General features: G+C 39.6%; 1 protein-coding gene across 4 annotated transcripts in view; it reads left to right on the forward strand.

Annotated features, from left to right (window-relative positions):
* Positions 1-14,871, forward strand: part of MTUS1 (microtubule associated scaffold protein 1) — a 121,445-nt gene that overhangs the window by 74,950 nt on the left and 31,624 nt on the right. For all 4 annotated transcript variants that reach the window (XM_077177483.1, XM_054633064.2, XM_077177484.1 and 1 more), the window contains one exon: positions 13,826-14,043. In XM_077177483.1, coding sequence (XP_077033598.1) covers positions 13,826-14,043 — 218 coding nt within the window. The remainder of the gene's footprint in view (positions 1-13,825; positions 14,044-14,871) is intronic.

The raw sequence follows: 14,871 nt of genomic DNA on the forward strand, positions 1-14,871 counted from the left end.
GATTTCTGATGTCTTCTTTCTCTTCCTCCCTCCCAGCCCACCACCCAGTCAAGCCAAAATCTGTCTGCCATCTTTGTAGTTTGTTAGCTTGAACAGAAGAGACTCAGGGGCACATAAAGTGCAAGGAATGATATGTTGAATGTTTTAAACCTTCTCCACAGGAACTGCTTGGTCTCCACAGTAAGCATGACAAGCAGTCCCTCCTTGATGGAAGCACTGGTAGCAGTCAGGCAATGTTTGCCAAAATGGTCTTCAGTTGTGCAGCTTGGTTAGAAGCAGCTGGAAAGATAAGTCCCTTAACTGCTCAGCAAGCAGCAGAAGGACTTTGTGCCTCTCAAAGGGTGGAGACATATTGTTAGCTGATGAAAGTGGTGGATGCTGCCCTGTTCTCTCTTTTGTTTTCAGCTTGGCAAGATGTTTTCAAATAGGCTCTGAAATGTTGCACTAAGGGTGTTCCTGAAACAATGGTGTGCAATGTCCCAGGCACATCCCTGGGAAGATACCTTTGCTGTTTAATAGCAGGAAAACTGCTTAACATGACAGGAGAGACACAAATAGGTCCTTGATGTGTGACTGCCAAGATCTATATAAGCACATTTTGTGTGTCTTTTGAAAACGTGGATTTCCAGCAGCACTTAGAGCTGGTATGAGGCACTTGGGATGTGATATTTTCTGTCTTGAACTTGCAGTGAAGCATGGAAGATTGAGTTCACATGAATGATTTTAACCAGCAGCAACTGAAGTGCTTCTGTTAAGATGCTGTGCTATTCTGTTGACCAGCAAATGGTTTTTCAGTGCTAGGGTAGCTTTAAAGTACCATTTCAAGTTTAGTTTTAGACACATGTTCATCTACCTTGGTATTCCTTAAAACATACTATGCTGCTGTCTCCTTAAATACATTTTCCTAAAGTTGCAAGTTTAATTTTGATAGTTTAAATTTTCCTTTATTCTTCAGGGACTTAATGTTAATTGTTCTGATATATGTAATCAAAAGGATGAAAAGCACAAGTGCTTAAATTTCACCTTAGAAAAACAACTTTCACTTGTGTGAACCAGCCCAGTGGAGGTGATCATGTGCAAGAAATATTTTTAGTGCTTTAGAAAATCAGTACTGATGTATAGTAACTCAGTTTTAACTGAGCTGTGAAACAAGGTAGAAATAGATAATCCTTTACTTAGACACAGAAAAGTTTATTGCAACTTCCCTTATGTGCTCTTGTCACGCCAAGGTAGTCATCTGCCAAGAGGGTAATGGTATGTCTCTGCCCTGTTGTGTGGAAATGACAGTACAAATTAACACTTCTTGTAAAGTAATTGCTTGGTTATTTTTTGGTCATGGGAAAACACTAAATCTGGGACTGATCCTGAACTTGTCAAATGAAGTCAGTGCAGCTGGGGAAGAGCAGCCTGCTAGGTTACTATTTTGGGCTGTGATTAAAACCAATCAAGATAATGATTGGAGCAAAGTCACTGATTGATGCCATAGTCAACAATGTTGAAACCACTGCATCAGTGTTTTATGCATAGCCCCTAAGAGTGCTAGGACTGATTCTTGAAGGGATTTGGGAATTTGATCAGTTATTGTCAGCTACTTTTCTTAATTAATTTCCAGCCTATAAGCTTAATCATGCCTATATCATCACTGAATTTTTTTTTTTAATCCTTGGTAAAAATTCACGTACTAGCTTTGTCTCTGAATTGGGTTGTACTCTATTTTATACTCAGAAATTTGTGACTTCTCTTACAAAGTGAATCTTTATGTACCAAAAAAGAGAATTTGGATGCTAACTGCTAGTTTTGTAACTTGATATTGCAATCTGTGGCCATCAATTTTTTGAGGAAAATGTTAGAATTTAACTTCTTAGTGATCTTTTGGTAAATAAATTATGATTATATTGGATAACTTAGCCCTGATTATACTGCTTCCTACATGCTTAGAAATGCTGTCACCTTCCTTTTTAAAGAACATTTTTTTGAAAGCAAATTCAGATTAAAAATCAAATCTGCATTATCAGCAGATTTGATTTTTAATCTGAATTTGCTTTTAAATGGTTATAGAGTTTCATGAACATCAGAAGATGTGTTTCAGCTTCAGAAACACTTTTGGTACAAAGACAATAATGCAGGCAAGGCTTTGGAGGCTCTCTAAATTCCCAATGTCTGCCCTACTTTTTCTTCCAGTATATCCTTTAGGCAGGATTTTAGTGCCATACTTAAATCAGTGACATTTGTTAGAGTCATATAACATCAGCTCACACTAGTATGATTAGATAAATAGCTTCTGAGTTCAAACTAAAAGCCATTCTGTCCTCTCTATCCAAGATAGCTGCAGATACTGCACAAGGAAAAGTGCTGCATATTAATGTACTAGTCTTGTGGTCAAAAATGTATTTTTCAAGTCTCTTCTTTTACAGTTGTTTTCAAGGGAAGATTATGATTCTTTGCAAATTTCTAAGCCTTACATAGGCTCTTCTCTGAAGGACTTCAAATTGCTGAGGAAAAAAAATCAAGTTCTTGAATGTAACATTAGTCTGAGCTAATATATGTTCTGACTGTTAGCTAATGTGTTAGTTGTGAAGAAAGAATTGCCATATTGAATTAGAAGCAGGCACAATTGACAAAATGAAGTTTAGTGATTCAGTCAAAATTCCAAATTCATTCCAGTTTGATTGGTTTGTTGGTTTTCTTTGCCTTTACTGCAACAAAGTAGACCTCTATAGTACATCAGCAGAAAGCAGTTTGCAACTTTAAAATATTAGTCATATATGCTATCAGAGTCCTGTTTGGAGTTCCTCCTAGTCCTTTCTTGGGTTGTTGAAGCCAAGTTTTTTTATGTAGATATAGATTTAATTTATGATGCAAAAAATTAAGTCTGTTTTCTTCTCTTACTTGGATTTGTAAGTAACAGTGCCTCTCCCAGTCACTTTATGTTTATCCCTAGCATAACTTATAATGCTTGCCAGCTCTTTCAGAAGGAAGCGTGTTAAATAGTTGAAAAACAATTAAGCTGTTCTCACATCTGACTTTTCAGAACATAGGAGACTGCTCTGCGTGCGTGAGAGCAGAAGAGAAAACTCAGATAGTCTTTTAGTATCTGTGTGAAATGTGGCATGAAGAAAAAACTCATGTCAGTGATTTCATCTATGTGAAATCAGGTTGGGTTTCATATGGAAGAAAATATGCAATGAAAAAATGCAGCAAGTCTTACCTTCTTTGTGATAACACTTGAGGTAAAACTTTTGAGCAGTAAAAAACTTTTTGAGGTAAAACAATTGAGCAGTCTGGTGAAATGCCCTTTGTGTCTAGGTACTGTTTACCTTGCTTCAGCAAGGAGTGATGTAAATGGTTTCAGGAGGCTTTTTCCAGCCCTGTATTCTTGATGTTGAGCAAGGTGGTGTGGACTGTAGTATTAAAGAAGGAATACATTCAAGTGTTGCAGCTTAAATGGCTTCCTCCTTTCTGGCTGTGTTTCAGCCATTTCACCCATGGTAACATGTGAGGGCTGGGATTTCACAAAGGCTCAAACAGGAAGAGGCCTGTATTGGCATCGTTCTGCTCTCAGGTCTTGTGTGAGGGTTTTCTACACATGTCTGTAACACACATACTTTCTGAGTGTATCCAAGGAGGATGTGGAGAACCAAAGGGATCAGGATTTGTATTGGGGGGACAGTTCATTGGATCTGGGAAGGTTTGCCAGCAGTATGAACTAATCATGGTGAGACCCCTGTCCCCAGTGACTCTGAGTTCTAGTTTTGTGGATAGAGGCTGCAGAATGAAGGGCAAAAATGTGCCATATCCTGTACTTGCAATGAAGCAGTAGAGGGCACCAGACAGTAAGGAGCAACTTTTTATACAGGAGTTAGGGAAAGAACAGACTGAGGAAATAGGAGCAGGAGGGAGAGACACCAGTCTTCAACATCACTCCATGCTTGGGCTTGGTTTTTTGGGAAGTTGTGTACTTCATGGATGGCATGGCAGAGCTGCAACCATAAGAAAAAGGTTCGCATATTTCTTTGCCTAATCAGAGAAATACCTGAACTAGAAACTTAATGAAACACAAACCCCTTATGTAAAATAAGTATAGCTTCCACTATATTGTATATTTTAAAGTTAGGAAATTCAAAGATTTAAGGTTGCCTGTAATGTATATGATGAACTGATGTAGCAGAGTTCAGATAACTAAACTGAGCATAATACATTGAGATGTAGTTTAGTCTTTCATTCAGTCCTCACTGGCCAAAGCATCAGCGCACTGTAATATCCTCATGCAATTATTTTCCATCTTGTTGTCATCTTTTTCATTAAAAATGGATGACAGTGGGTTTTTTAAGGTGGATGAAGTAGTTTTATTAATGTAGATATGGTCAATCCCTCTCATATCAAAATACCCATGCTCTAGGCTTTCTAGTACAATAAACTAATTCTGCCATCTTCCTTTTTTTTCCCCTCAGACAGTGGTATGTAGCACTGTATGGGTAACTAACATGTGTTAGGCTTTGTCCTAGTTCAGAACAAGCTAAAAAATATTAAAAAAAAATCAAGCATCAATATCACCCTTGGTTGTTTGGAAAATAACCAGGACAGCCCTGATGCACTGGTAGCCTAACTGGTGAATGTTAGAGTTGTTTTCTGTGAATTGCATTGCATTCCAAATTTGTTTGTTTTGTTTGTGGTCATCTCTGAATGTATGGTGAGCTTATTAATATTTTTATTTTTGTAGTAGACATGTGTCTCGTATTCATGCTTGCTGTTTACTAGCTAGATCACACACAATCATGCAGAATATTCTGAGGTGGAAAGGACCCACAAGGGTCACTGAGTGCAGCTCCCAAGTGAATGGCCTTAGAGGGATTGAACCCACAACCCTATCATGCTCTAACCAACTGAGCTATGAAGACTTAATTCAGTTCTACATATTACAGTTCCTGTTAACTTGACAAAATATACACTGTGAATGCAAAGGCAAAATCACTTTGTATAGTAGGTGTTCAAAGCCCAACTAGTGTTTCTGTAAAACACACCTGTGGTACATAAAATAAAAGATGTGATGGGAACTATAGTGAGATTTTAGAAGAACATAAATACTTCTGAGATTTCCCTTTCCTTTTTATTATTGTGTGTATAAAGATAATATCGAGTTCTGCCTGGAAAAGAGGAATGAAAAGGGATGGATTTAAAATGTTGCACTGAGGCTACAAGTCAGTGCTGTAATAAAGTCAGTGGGTGAGGATAGACAGAGACTTCAGGAACAGTACTTCAAACTGAATGCCTGGAATAATATGTGATGACTCTGCACTCCCCCTCCAGGCTGTACAACATTTAAAAAATACATGCTGAAGAACCTTTGTACCCCTGAAAAAAAACCAATGCTGAGAGATTTCTGCTGTGTCTATTAGTCCTGCTGAGTCAGTTGAAGCATCTAGGTCAAGTTCCCCTACCTGCAGTTAAATTTTGTTCAGTTCTTGCATCTTTCTTAAAAGCCTCTGTGGTGTTTGATAGGTTTCTTCAGAACAGCTTGAAACAGATTTGATGACAGCTGAAATAAGCTGGTGTTCCTGGACATGGGCTAGTACTAGACATTAAAGAAGGGAAACTCAAGAGGTTACAGTAAGAGTAGAGGAAAGGGAGAGCTGCTATACTGCTTTAGGAAGCATTTAGTTGTCTTCTTGGGCTTCACACCATGTTGATGCAGGGGAGATGCAAGATGAGAAGTGCTGTTTCTCGTCACCCATTTGCTTTGAGCTAAGACCACAGATAAAGAAGCTTCTGAGATACAGCATCTTAAGCATTTCAGTTGAGCAGATGATCCAGGTACAACTCTGAAGAATGAAGTCTCTTGCTGCAAACTAGAGCTGGCTCCTGACTGGCATGCTTGAAGTGTGAACAGAGCAAGTTGGGACTGTCTGCACCAGCTTATACAGACAGGCCTGAGGCAGAGCTTAGAAACAAAACATCACTTCTTCAGGAGTCTGTGTTTGTACAATCACCAGCCAGGACTGTGAGAGGCACAGGAGGAAGGTGTATTCACCACTTGCCAAGATGGATGCGGGCAAAAATTACAGTTGACGAAGCTGTGGAGGGCCTGGGGGGGTTTGAAGACTTCCATCCAAGTCCAGCCTTGCCAGGCTGTCTGCAGACACCATTAATTTAGTTTTGTGACTGCTATCCCTGTGTATTTCTCCGACCTGGCTTATATTATAGCCCAGAGCAGGAGTTTTGGAAGAATTTAAGGTGGTAATTTACAGCTAGCTGAATCTCCAGGTCCTCTCAAATGTAGTGTATGTACTGCTGCAGACTAAACCCAGCAGCTTCCTTATTTGCATGGGTGTTCTTAAGTTGTCCTCTCCTAATGGGCATAGCTTGTCACAAGGCAAGCTTTAAAATTACAGCCATGAAATTAAATGGCAAATCAGTCTTCCTGTTGCATTGCTCAAATAACTTCTACACATGGTACTGGGGGGAAAGCATAATTAGAGCTGTAGAAATAGGGGTGCTTTGTGTTTGCTGGTTGGAAATTGTCTAGAAGATTTTTGTATCTCTGTAATGCGAAAGAAATACCTTAAAAACAAAACAAAAGACACCCACAAAAAAACCCTCAAACATATCTCACACAAAATCGACCAGATTTTATTTAAGTAAAATAAGTCCTTTTTTGTTTTGCTCTAATTCTTAATGTACAATTGAGAGGAAATCCTCAACAGTGGTTGATCCATGTTACTCTATGAAATTAGGAGTTTTTTTCCTAAACAGGAAAATCTGTTAACACACTTGAGATGCATCAAGGATAGAGACATCTCAGCTGGAGCAGAAGCTGATGTGCAGCAGCTGAAATGAGTAATTCTGAGACAATGAATTCTAGGTTCTGAAACTTGTGCATTGATGGAATGTTCTCCATCTGTTGTTGGCTATCAAGTATTCCAATTGAGAGACATGTTGTAAAATTCAGAGTAGCAACAGCTTCTGTGGACTTAAAATTTGCTTTGTAATATTAACCTATAAATTTAATTTTAGGTAAGGTTTTAAAGAGTGTCTTTCAGAGTGGGGAAAAGTAAAGGAAATCTTTCTGAAATCTATGTCAAGAAGGTGGTCTTTACAAATTGACAAGATTCCTTATGATCAATCAGCCCATCTTCGTTTCAGTGAGGAAGGTACCAAACACATTGACTGCATTCTGGATGGAATTAATGTATTCATATAGAGCAAGAGTCCAGCTTCCAAGGACAGGTTTTCTCAGTGTATTACGTTATAGCAGAGAACACTTGGCAATTAGGGTGGGTGCTCACACTTGTAGAAAGGAGGCTGCAGCTTTTGGATTTGATGATGCTGGACAGGAAGGACAATTACAGCACCTAATTTAGTCACCTGAGCTTTGTCAGGCAGGTTTTCAATGTAGCTTATGTAGAGAAAGGCTTCCTTCAAGTACTTATTGATGTTGTAGTTAGGATTCTGCTCTAAGTATCTGCAGGAATCTGTTCCACTACAGAGGGACTAAGGGGTCTCAGTTGGAGACTTTTTTTGGCCCCAAACATTTTTAATGGTGCAGGTATTTTGATTTGGTTTTGGTCTTTTGGTTTTGTTTTTTTTTGTTAACTCAGCTGAAATCACTGCTTCATGGAATCACTCTTTGTGTAACTATACCTTTAAAATCATCAGAAAGTGATATTATGCAGGATGGCACTTAAGCTATTTATCTTACTATAAACACAGGATTCGTGTTAGCTGCCTAAAGTTTCTAGGAAGATTTGGATCTTGGAGGTTACATGCATGAGTCTGGAAATACCCTCCCTTTCACCTGTTTTCCAGCTTTATCACAACAGAAACAGTGGAAATAATTTCAGATAGATTTTGCTTCTGACAAGGTCTTCGCAAATGGTTCACCAAGTGAGATTTTTAGTAACCACTAAGGTATGGTGAAGAGTGGAATGAAAACTTACACTGCTCAGCTGAATTACTCCAGCTGATGGTCAAGGGACGCAGAAGTACTGCTACTGCTCTTACCTGGCTCTCTTCACCTACCTAAATCTTCTGTCAAACATGTTAACTGGATTCAGATTTCAGTTTGGGCTTCTGCAACCCATGTGCTAGTCTTTAATGGTGACAGTGTGAATAATAATGCTTAGGAGCTCTTGGGGTAGCTAGGAATGGTGCAAGGAGCCAAAATGGGAGGAAAATATGTCCGTGGCCTGTGCTGGGAAATCCCATCAGAAAATCCATGTCTGGCCTTCTGACAGGTGGTGCAGTGACTTGGAAAAAACCTCCAGCATTGACTTTGTGTTTATCAGGGGCTGTGATAGCAAAAGAATTGGGAATACCTGCAAGCCATGAGGTGCTCTATGTGGAGGGCGCATCTCTGATACCTTCCTTGTATCACACTAATGGGACCTTCCTCATCCCATTAGTGTGCCTGGACTAGTGTAGGAGGAGCACTGGCAAACCAGCAGTAAACTTTCACTGAAGGCAAGAGTCCCCAGATTGGCCTTTTGGCCAGCAGCACTGTGGTGATTTGGAAATCCTGAATCTTGCATGCATGGGCTATTGGCATTCCTAGTGATGCTTCCCAGCCCAAAACAATGCTGAGGAGAGTTATTGCAGTTATTGATGGATAGCATGGGTTTTTGCTCTGGGATCATCACTGCCTCTTAAAGCATCCTGGAGTCATGACAGGGCCAAAGGTGTGGTGTGGTGTAGAAGTTCTCCTGAGTTCCAGGTTGTGTGGTCTGAGTCCTTGTTCTGCTGGGTGCCATGCTGAGTATGTGCTCAACTCTTGGAAAGCAGAGACTGACACCTTCTGTAGACGAAGATCTACATGGTGTTGGTAATTTTTTTCAAATTGAATGCGGTGCCTGTGTAATTAAACTGCTGTATAACACAACAGCCAACAGCCCAGTGCCATTAATCTACCTGTTTTCACATGGAGCCTAGACCTTTTAAGAGTTTTGTGCTTAGAAATAAGAAGCCTTAGCTTTACCAGAGAAAAGTTAACACTCAGACATGGGAGCTAAAAGGCTTGGCCTCCTTTACATGGCAAAAATATCTCATTAGTAATTTTCCCCATATTGCTGCGATAAGCCTTTATTGTTTGTGGATTAGAGGGTTTCCTCAGGAACTGTGTTCTTCCAGAGATTGCCAGAAGGGTGTTGCTTGCTGTGTGAATAAGGAGAGCACTCAGTGTGAGTGGGGCATTATCAAACATTCAGATGTACACCTGAACCTCACATTAGCAGGACAGGTGCATAATCACCTTGTTGAATATACAATTGAAATAACTACACACTGTTGAACTGTTTGGCTTTCAGCTCCTGCAGGCAATTCAGGCTTCCTTTGAGCCTTTGTGTCATACAGGAAGGGGCCAGTGTGTTCTCGCAGAGTGTTTGGCTGCGTTGCAACAAACCTGGTTACTGATGCCCAGGCATATTTTGATTGATGCACAGATCTAGTGACTGTTGGGAGTGGCTTTTGAGGTGACGTCCCACATACAGTGATGTCAGCAAAAGATTTTAAAAAATTCAGGTGTGGCATAATCTGCCAATTAAACTGATTAGTGCTCTGGCTGAGTCCTGAGAAGGAGCTCTGACTACAGCCCTGCCTGCTGAAGTCTTTCACGTAGTGCCTTTGGCTCACCTTGTACGAGACTTTTACCGAGTGCCTTCACTGCAGGGTGCTGTAAATTGTGGTAGGATACCATCCCAAGGGCTGTGTGCTTGCTGGCTTGCCATCAGGGGAAATCTGATACTGGCTCACAGATGTCCCTGACCGTGTGGAAGCCGTGACACTGGAAGAGGTCCTGAAACTCCCGTGGGATCGGGATGGAGTGCATCGCTGCTCTGTTGGCAGAAGTGAAAGCTAGCCAGGAGGCAATGCAGGCTGGGCAGAAGGCACTAAGGCATGATGTGGAAACATCTCAGAAGGAAATCAGAACGGTGTTAGCATTGCAGAGGAGCCAGCAACAGGTGAAAGAAGATCTCAAAGCAGAAATGAAGTCCAGTCACTTGGATATAAGAACTGTGCTTGAGGAAATCCAGAGAGTAAGAGAAGAAATGGAAGCTCGATTAAATACTCAGGCTGACCTGGTGCTACTGATCAAAGAAGTGAGCACCAATTTAACATGTGTAGACAAGGCTTTCCAGAAAATGGAGGAGAGGCAGAAAGTTTTTACCAGCCTGCATCTTCCTATGACAGAAAATGTTGAGCAAGAATTTTTCTTTGAAAAATGCTTACACCCGACACACGTGGGTTTTGAAAGACCTGTAGAAGCTAACAGTTTGGATGATGAATGTGAAAAGACTGTGCTTGGGGGTAAGACAATTGTGACTGTCGGCGTGGGGAGAGAAGTGAGGTTGTTTCTATTTGTGCTTTGTCAAGAAACTTGTTTAGTCTATTTTAAATGCTTTTAAGAAATTTAATTGTTTTTAGAAATTGAATCTCTTGCCTAAAATAATTTGTAGTTAGTGTAGATACTACTACACATACTTTCCTAGTACATGATATGCAAAGAAAGGCTTTGATTTGGTTCTGCAATCCAAAAAAAGTGGTTAGAGATTTTTCTGGTGATCCAGCAACAATGCACAAGATAGGGAGGCTCAGGAAACCAGTAGCACAATGCAAGCTCTGAGGTAGCCAGCCAGACAAATACTGTGTCAAGCACTGGGCAAACTCCCAGCACCTAAATGTAACTTTATGGAACACACCCTATGTACTGACAGTTGTGTATTTCTTGCCTCTGAACAGCTATTAACTAGAGAAGCTATGCATGAGAAAACAGTTTGCTTCACAGAGAAGCTTGGAGTGGGTCTAATGTTCTCCCCAGTGAACTGGAGACTGCTGTGCCATCCATATAATGGCTCTGGGGAGAGGGAGAGGATTTGTGGACCTTGTCCAAGATCCAAATCAAATCTTCTGTGAATGATTTAATCATCAAAAGGCTTAGTCTTTACAAAATCACTGCTATTTTTTTTCTTTACTGGTGTGAAGGATAGGACTTAGGATGGTGATTCTGTCCAGTTACTGTACTACATGTAGTACTTGAAAATCTGATTTTCTGTCTTCCAACTACCAAGCTTTCCAACTTACCAAGCTTTCCATTGGGAAAGGCCTGCTGGAGAGGAGTCCAGAACCTGATTTAAAGGTGGAAATTGTTCTGTATTACAAGTCTGACTGTATAGAGGTGGTAGGTGAACCGGCCCAAGTGAGAAGGGCTTGGGCTGTTAATCAATACCATCTTTAAATTAGTCTCTGTCATTGATGTGGTGGTACCAGTAATCATGATGCTTTTGTCTTAATGAAAGCATGGCTTTTGTTTTGACACCACAGCATGCCTTCTATACAAATCTGGAAACGATCTGTCATTGCCCAGAGGTACGTAGGCCATAAATAAACATCGTAGTGTCAGTGGTGTTAATCTGTAGAGGCAGTTCATGCTACAGAGGGCTCATGCTTTTCAGCATTTGAAGTGGCTGTGTATAGCACATGTCTATGATAAAATTGCCAACAGGAATGTCACTGAGTTTCACTTCATGCATGTTTTTTGTTCAGCTTTTTTTAGTGTAGTATCAAGCGCTGGCTTGGTTGGATGCTTGAATGAGCTTCTTGGAAAATACTTGGTGGTCTGGGCAGCAGGATAGAAGCAGTGGCATGAAACTGACAAAATGATAAGGGCTGGCTGAACTACAGAAATAATGAGTATTTGGAGCCTTTTGTCATTTGTGATTAGCTGTTGTATCACTGTATTTAAATGAAACTTTTTCATTAGGTAATTAACTGTGTGATGTAATTTTTCCCCAGCGTAAAAACTGTCTGCAATTGTTCAGGTTTAACACAACTCTGTCAGTGTGGTGGTTGTAAAACTAATTTCAAATATTTAATTAAATTATGACACTAGCATCTGTATCAGTGAATTTACCCAATACTCCTACATCAAGAAGAATGCTCTTGTTCTCTATTTGTCATAAGTGGAGCATTCAGGAAGGGAGGTGGAATATATGAGAGAGTAGGAGTATGTAAGGCAGTAGGGAAGGGAAGAACTGACTCTACATGTTTATTCTCTAGTCCCTGTTCTTCCCCCCACCCCCCCTTCTCGATTATTATTTGTTGTGATTTTTGAAGGAGCTTCAGAAGGTAACCAGTAGTTTCCTTCACACAGTATTGTCCATAAGATTGCTGGAAATTTGGCACAGTTGCTCTCAGATATGAACTGGCATTTGTGTAAAAGTGTCTACTTAAAAGATGTTGTTACACAGTGAAAGAAGTAGTCATGTTAGTTAAATAGTGGTAAAAATAGCTAGAACTGGCAGCCAGCCTTGATGCTTTTGTCCTACACATTTGTATTTTGATTTGGGTTGATACACCTTTTAATAGCTCTAATATTAAGCTGCACAATGGTATGTTTCTAATTTTAACAGTCTTTAACAGTCTGCATCTCTGAGCAGAAGTGTACGGAGATCTCCAAGAGTACAAGGGCATTTGAACATTATAAAGCACGATATGATGACAATTCTCTAACTAGCAGAAATTCTTGCCCAGAGCAGATTTGTCTGGAAAATTAATAGGCTCAGTAAGGAAGGCATAGAGGATGTTAGTATTTTGAACAGGAAAACTATTTTCAAAGAATTTAAAAACAAATGCAGGCTGTGGAAGACTGATGTATTAATACAATGCCGATATGTCAGTCAGACTAACATTAACTGAGAATTAAAGCTTTTGTTCTTAATACTTTATCCAGTTGTGAGATTGAACCTTACACTGCTGGCATGATTCTAGGGTCATTTGACAACCTTCAAACCAGGTGCTTGGGATTCAGAACAGACTGACTCTTGTTGCTTAGTTTGTCCCCTGTTTTTTTTCCACATGTTCCTATCTTTCCTTTATCCAGATCTCACCTCTCAGGTTTTTTCACTCTATCGTGAAGAAATCTTGTTAAGTTGAAACTGTACAAAGTAATCTGCTTAGATGTCTTCACTAAATTGCCAAGGGATATTTGTCTATTGCATCAGCCTTTTATTGCAAAATTGTTTGCTCATTCCCGTTGTGATCAAGGGGGAAGACAGCAGTACTGTACTCCCTTTCCAGTCTGAAGGCAGCAGAGAAACCTGAAAATACAGTGTTTATGAGTCAAGTGCTGATTTATGTAATCTGGTTTCCTCTGACATGAGATGAATGTGTACTGTGAAAGCATTGAGATTGCCACAAAACTAAGAATATTAAATTAATAATGTAATTTCAGGACTGTGAATATATATTGAAATATATTACATTTTAGAGCTTTCTTAAAGTCTTATCCTTGTGACTGAAAATTGCTAGCACTAAGAAATGCTGCAAGACCTCTAGTTAATAAATCTCAGGCCTCAGCTGCAGAGAGGGGAGTTTTTATAACTAAAATTTTAAAAGGAAGAAAAATAACAAAGAAAATGTAGCGAAAATGGTTTTGTATTCAGTGTTACTTTAATTGCATTCTATGGGGCACACAAAAGAGGACAACTCTTATGTTAGAAATAAGTTACAGAATAGATAGGAGGACAGATATCTTGCATTTTATAAAAGTATTTTTTCAAAGCCCAGTGTGAAGAGTATGCTTAAAAGTATGCCACAGATCACATGAAGGTGAGGATGAAGTACAGACCATGGCATCCAAGGTTATGGTGTTAGGAATTAACAAATTGGTAGTACCTGCTCTCCAATGCTACTGAAATAACCCTTTCTCCTAGTTAGTATTTCAGCAAGTGTTTGTAGGAATTTATAACTACTTTCTTTTGCACCTGTCCTTTACATTGTGGTGAGATTTCAGCATGAAATGCATATTGATTTGTTGTTGTTGTTGTTGTTTTCTTAGTTGACAAGGGCAAGCAGCGGAGTGCCAAGAGCTCATGCATACGGACTCAGGCTTCCACAGATGCACGTTCACCTGGCACTAAAGCAGCCGAGTTGACACAGTACAGAACAAAATGTGAGACCCAAAGTGGAATCATCCTGCAGCTGAAAAAATTCCTAACGTCCAGTAACCAAAAGTTTGAAGCATTAACAGTTGTCATCCAGCACCTGCAGTCTGAGGTAAAAACTCATGGCTCATCAATTTTGGCTTTAATTGTTTGAACTCTTCTCAGCAAGGGCTTCAGAAAATACTAATATACTGATAATAAATTTTGTGTTTCCATTCCAGTGGTTTCTGTTTCCCTGTGGAGGTTATACTTCTAGCATTAGTTAGCTAGAAAAAGAATCAAACCCATGACACTGGGCTTTGTGGCCTCTGCATGCTTCATGTGCACTTTAAAGGAGTTTTTAAATGTTTGTAGTCAGAGAGTCCTTCAGGGCTGAGTAGCGTTCCAAGTATGTCCTTCAAGTTCTGCCCTTGTAGGAAAGACTAGGTTCAACAGATAATCTACATAGCCTTGCTTTGTTATCTGACATTGTATGCAAGAGTATTTAAGGGGTGGATATGTTTTTCAGCTACTCAGAATAGAGCCTGAGTTGTTACAGTTTTATTTATTGAATCCTGCATTGTTGATGGAGTTTTTAAAATTACCAATAAAAATACAGAAATGCATCTGGAATTATAGAGTGGAATGAATCAGATGTGGCTTAATCTTAATTCTTCTAATCTGTTTGAAATATGCAATGACTTAATAGTTTGCTACTACACTAGGAACTGTTGGTCTGCTTTGAAAACTTTTGAGAAAAGGAAAGTGTGAAATCAAGAAAATTATAACAGTTATGTGTTTGTACTGCACAGCTGATGCAGGCTTTAATAGCCATTACTCTTGCATTTATAACTAATGTGCTAAGATTGGTATCAATTTCATTTCAACTCTTCTGCTACGTAGTGATTTTAGAGTCTGTTTACAAAAAAGCACTAAATTGTCTTAGTATTCAGGCAAAAAT

The sequence above is a fragment of the Agelaius phoeniceus genome, chromosome 4 (genome assembly GCF_051311805.1).
Source record: "Agelaius phoeniceus isolate bAgePho1 chromosome 4, bAgePho1.hap1, whole genome shotgun sequence".
NCBI lineage: Eukaryota > Metazoa > Chordata > Aves > Passeriformes > Icteridae > Agelaius > Agelaius phoeniceus.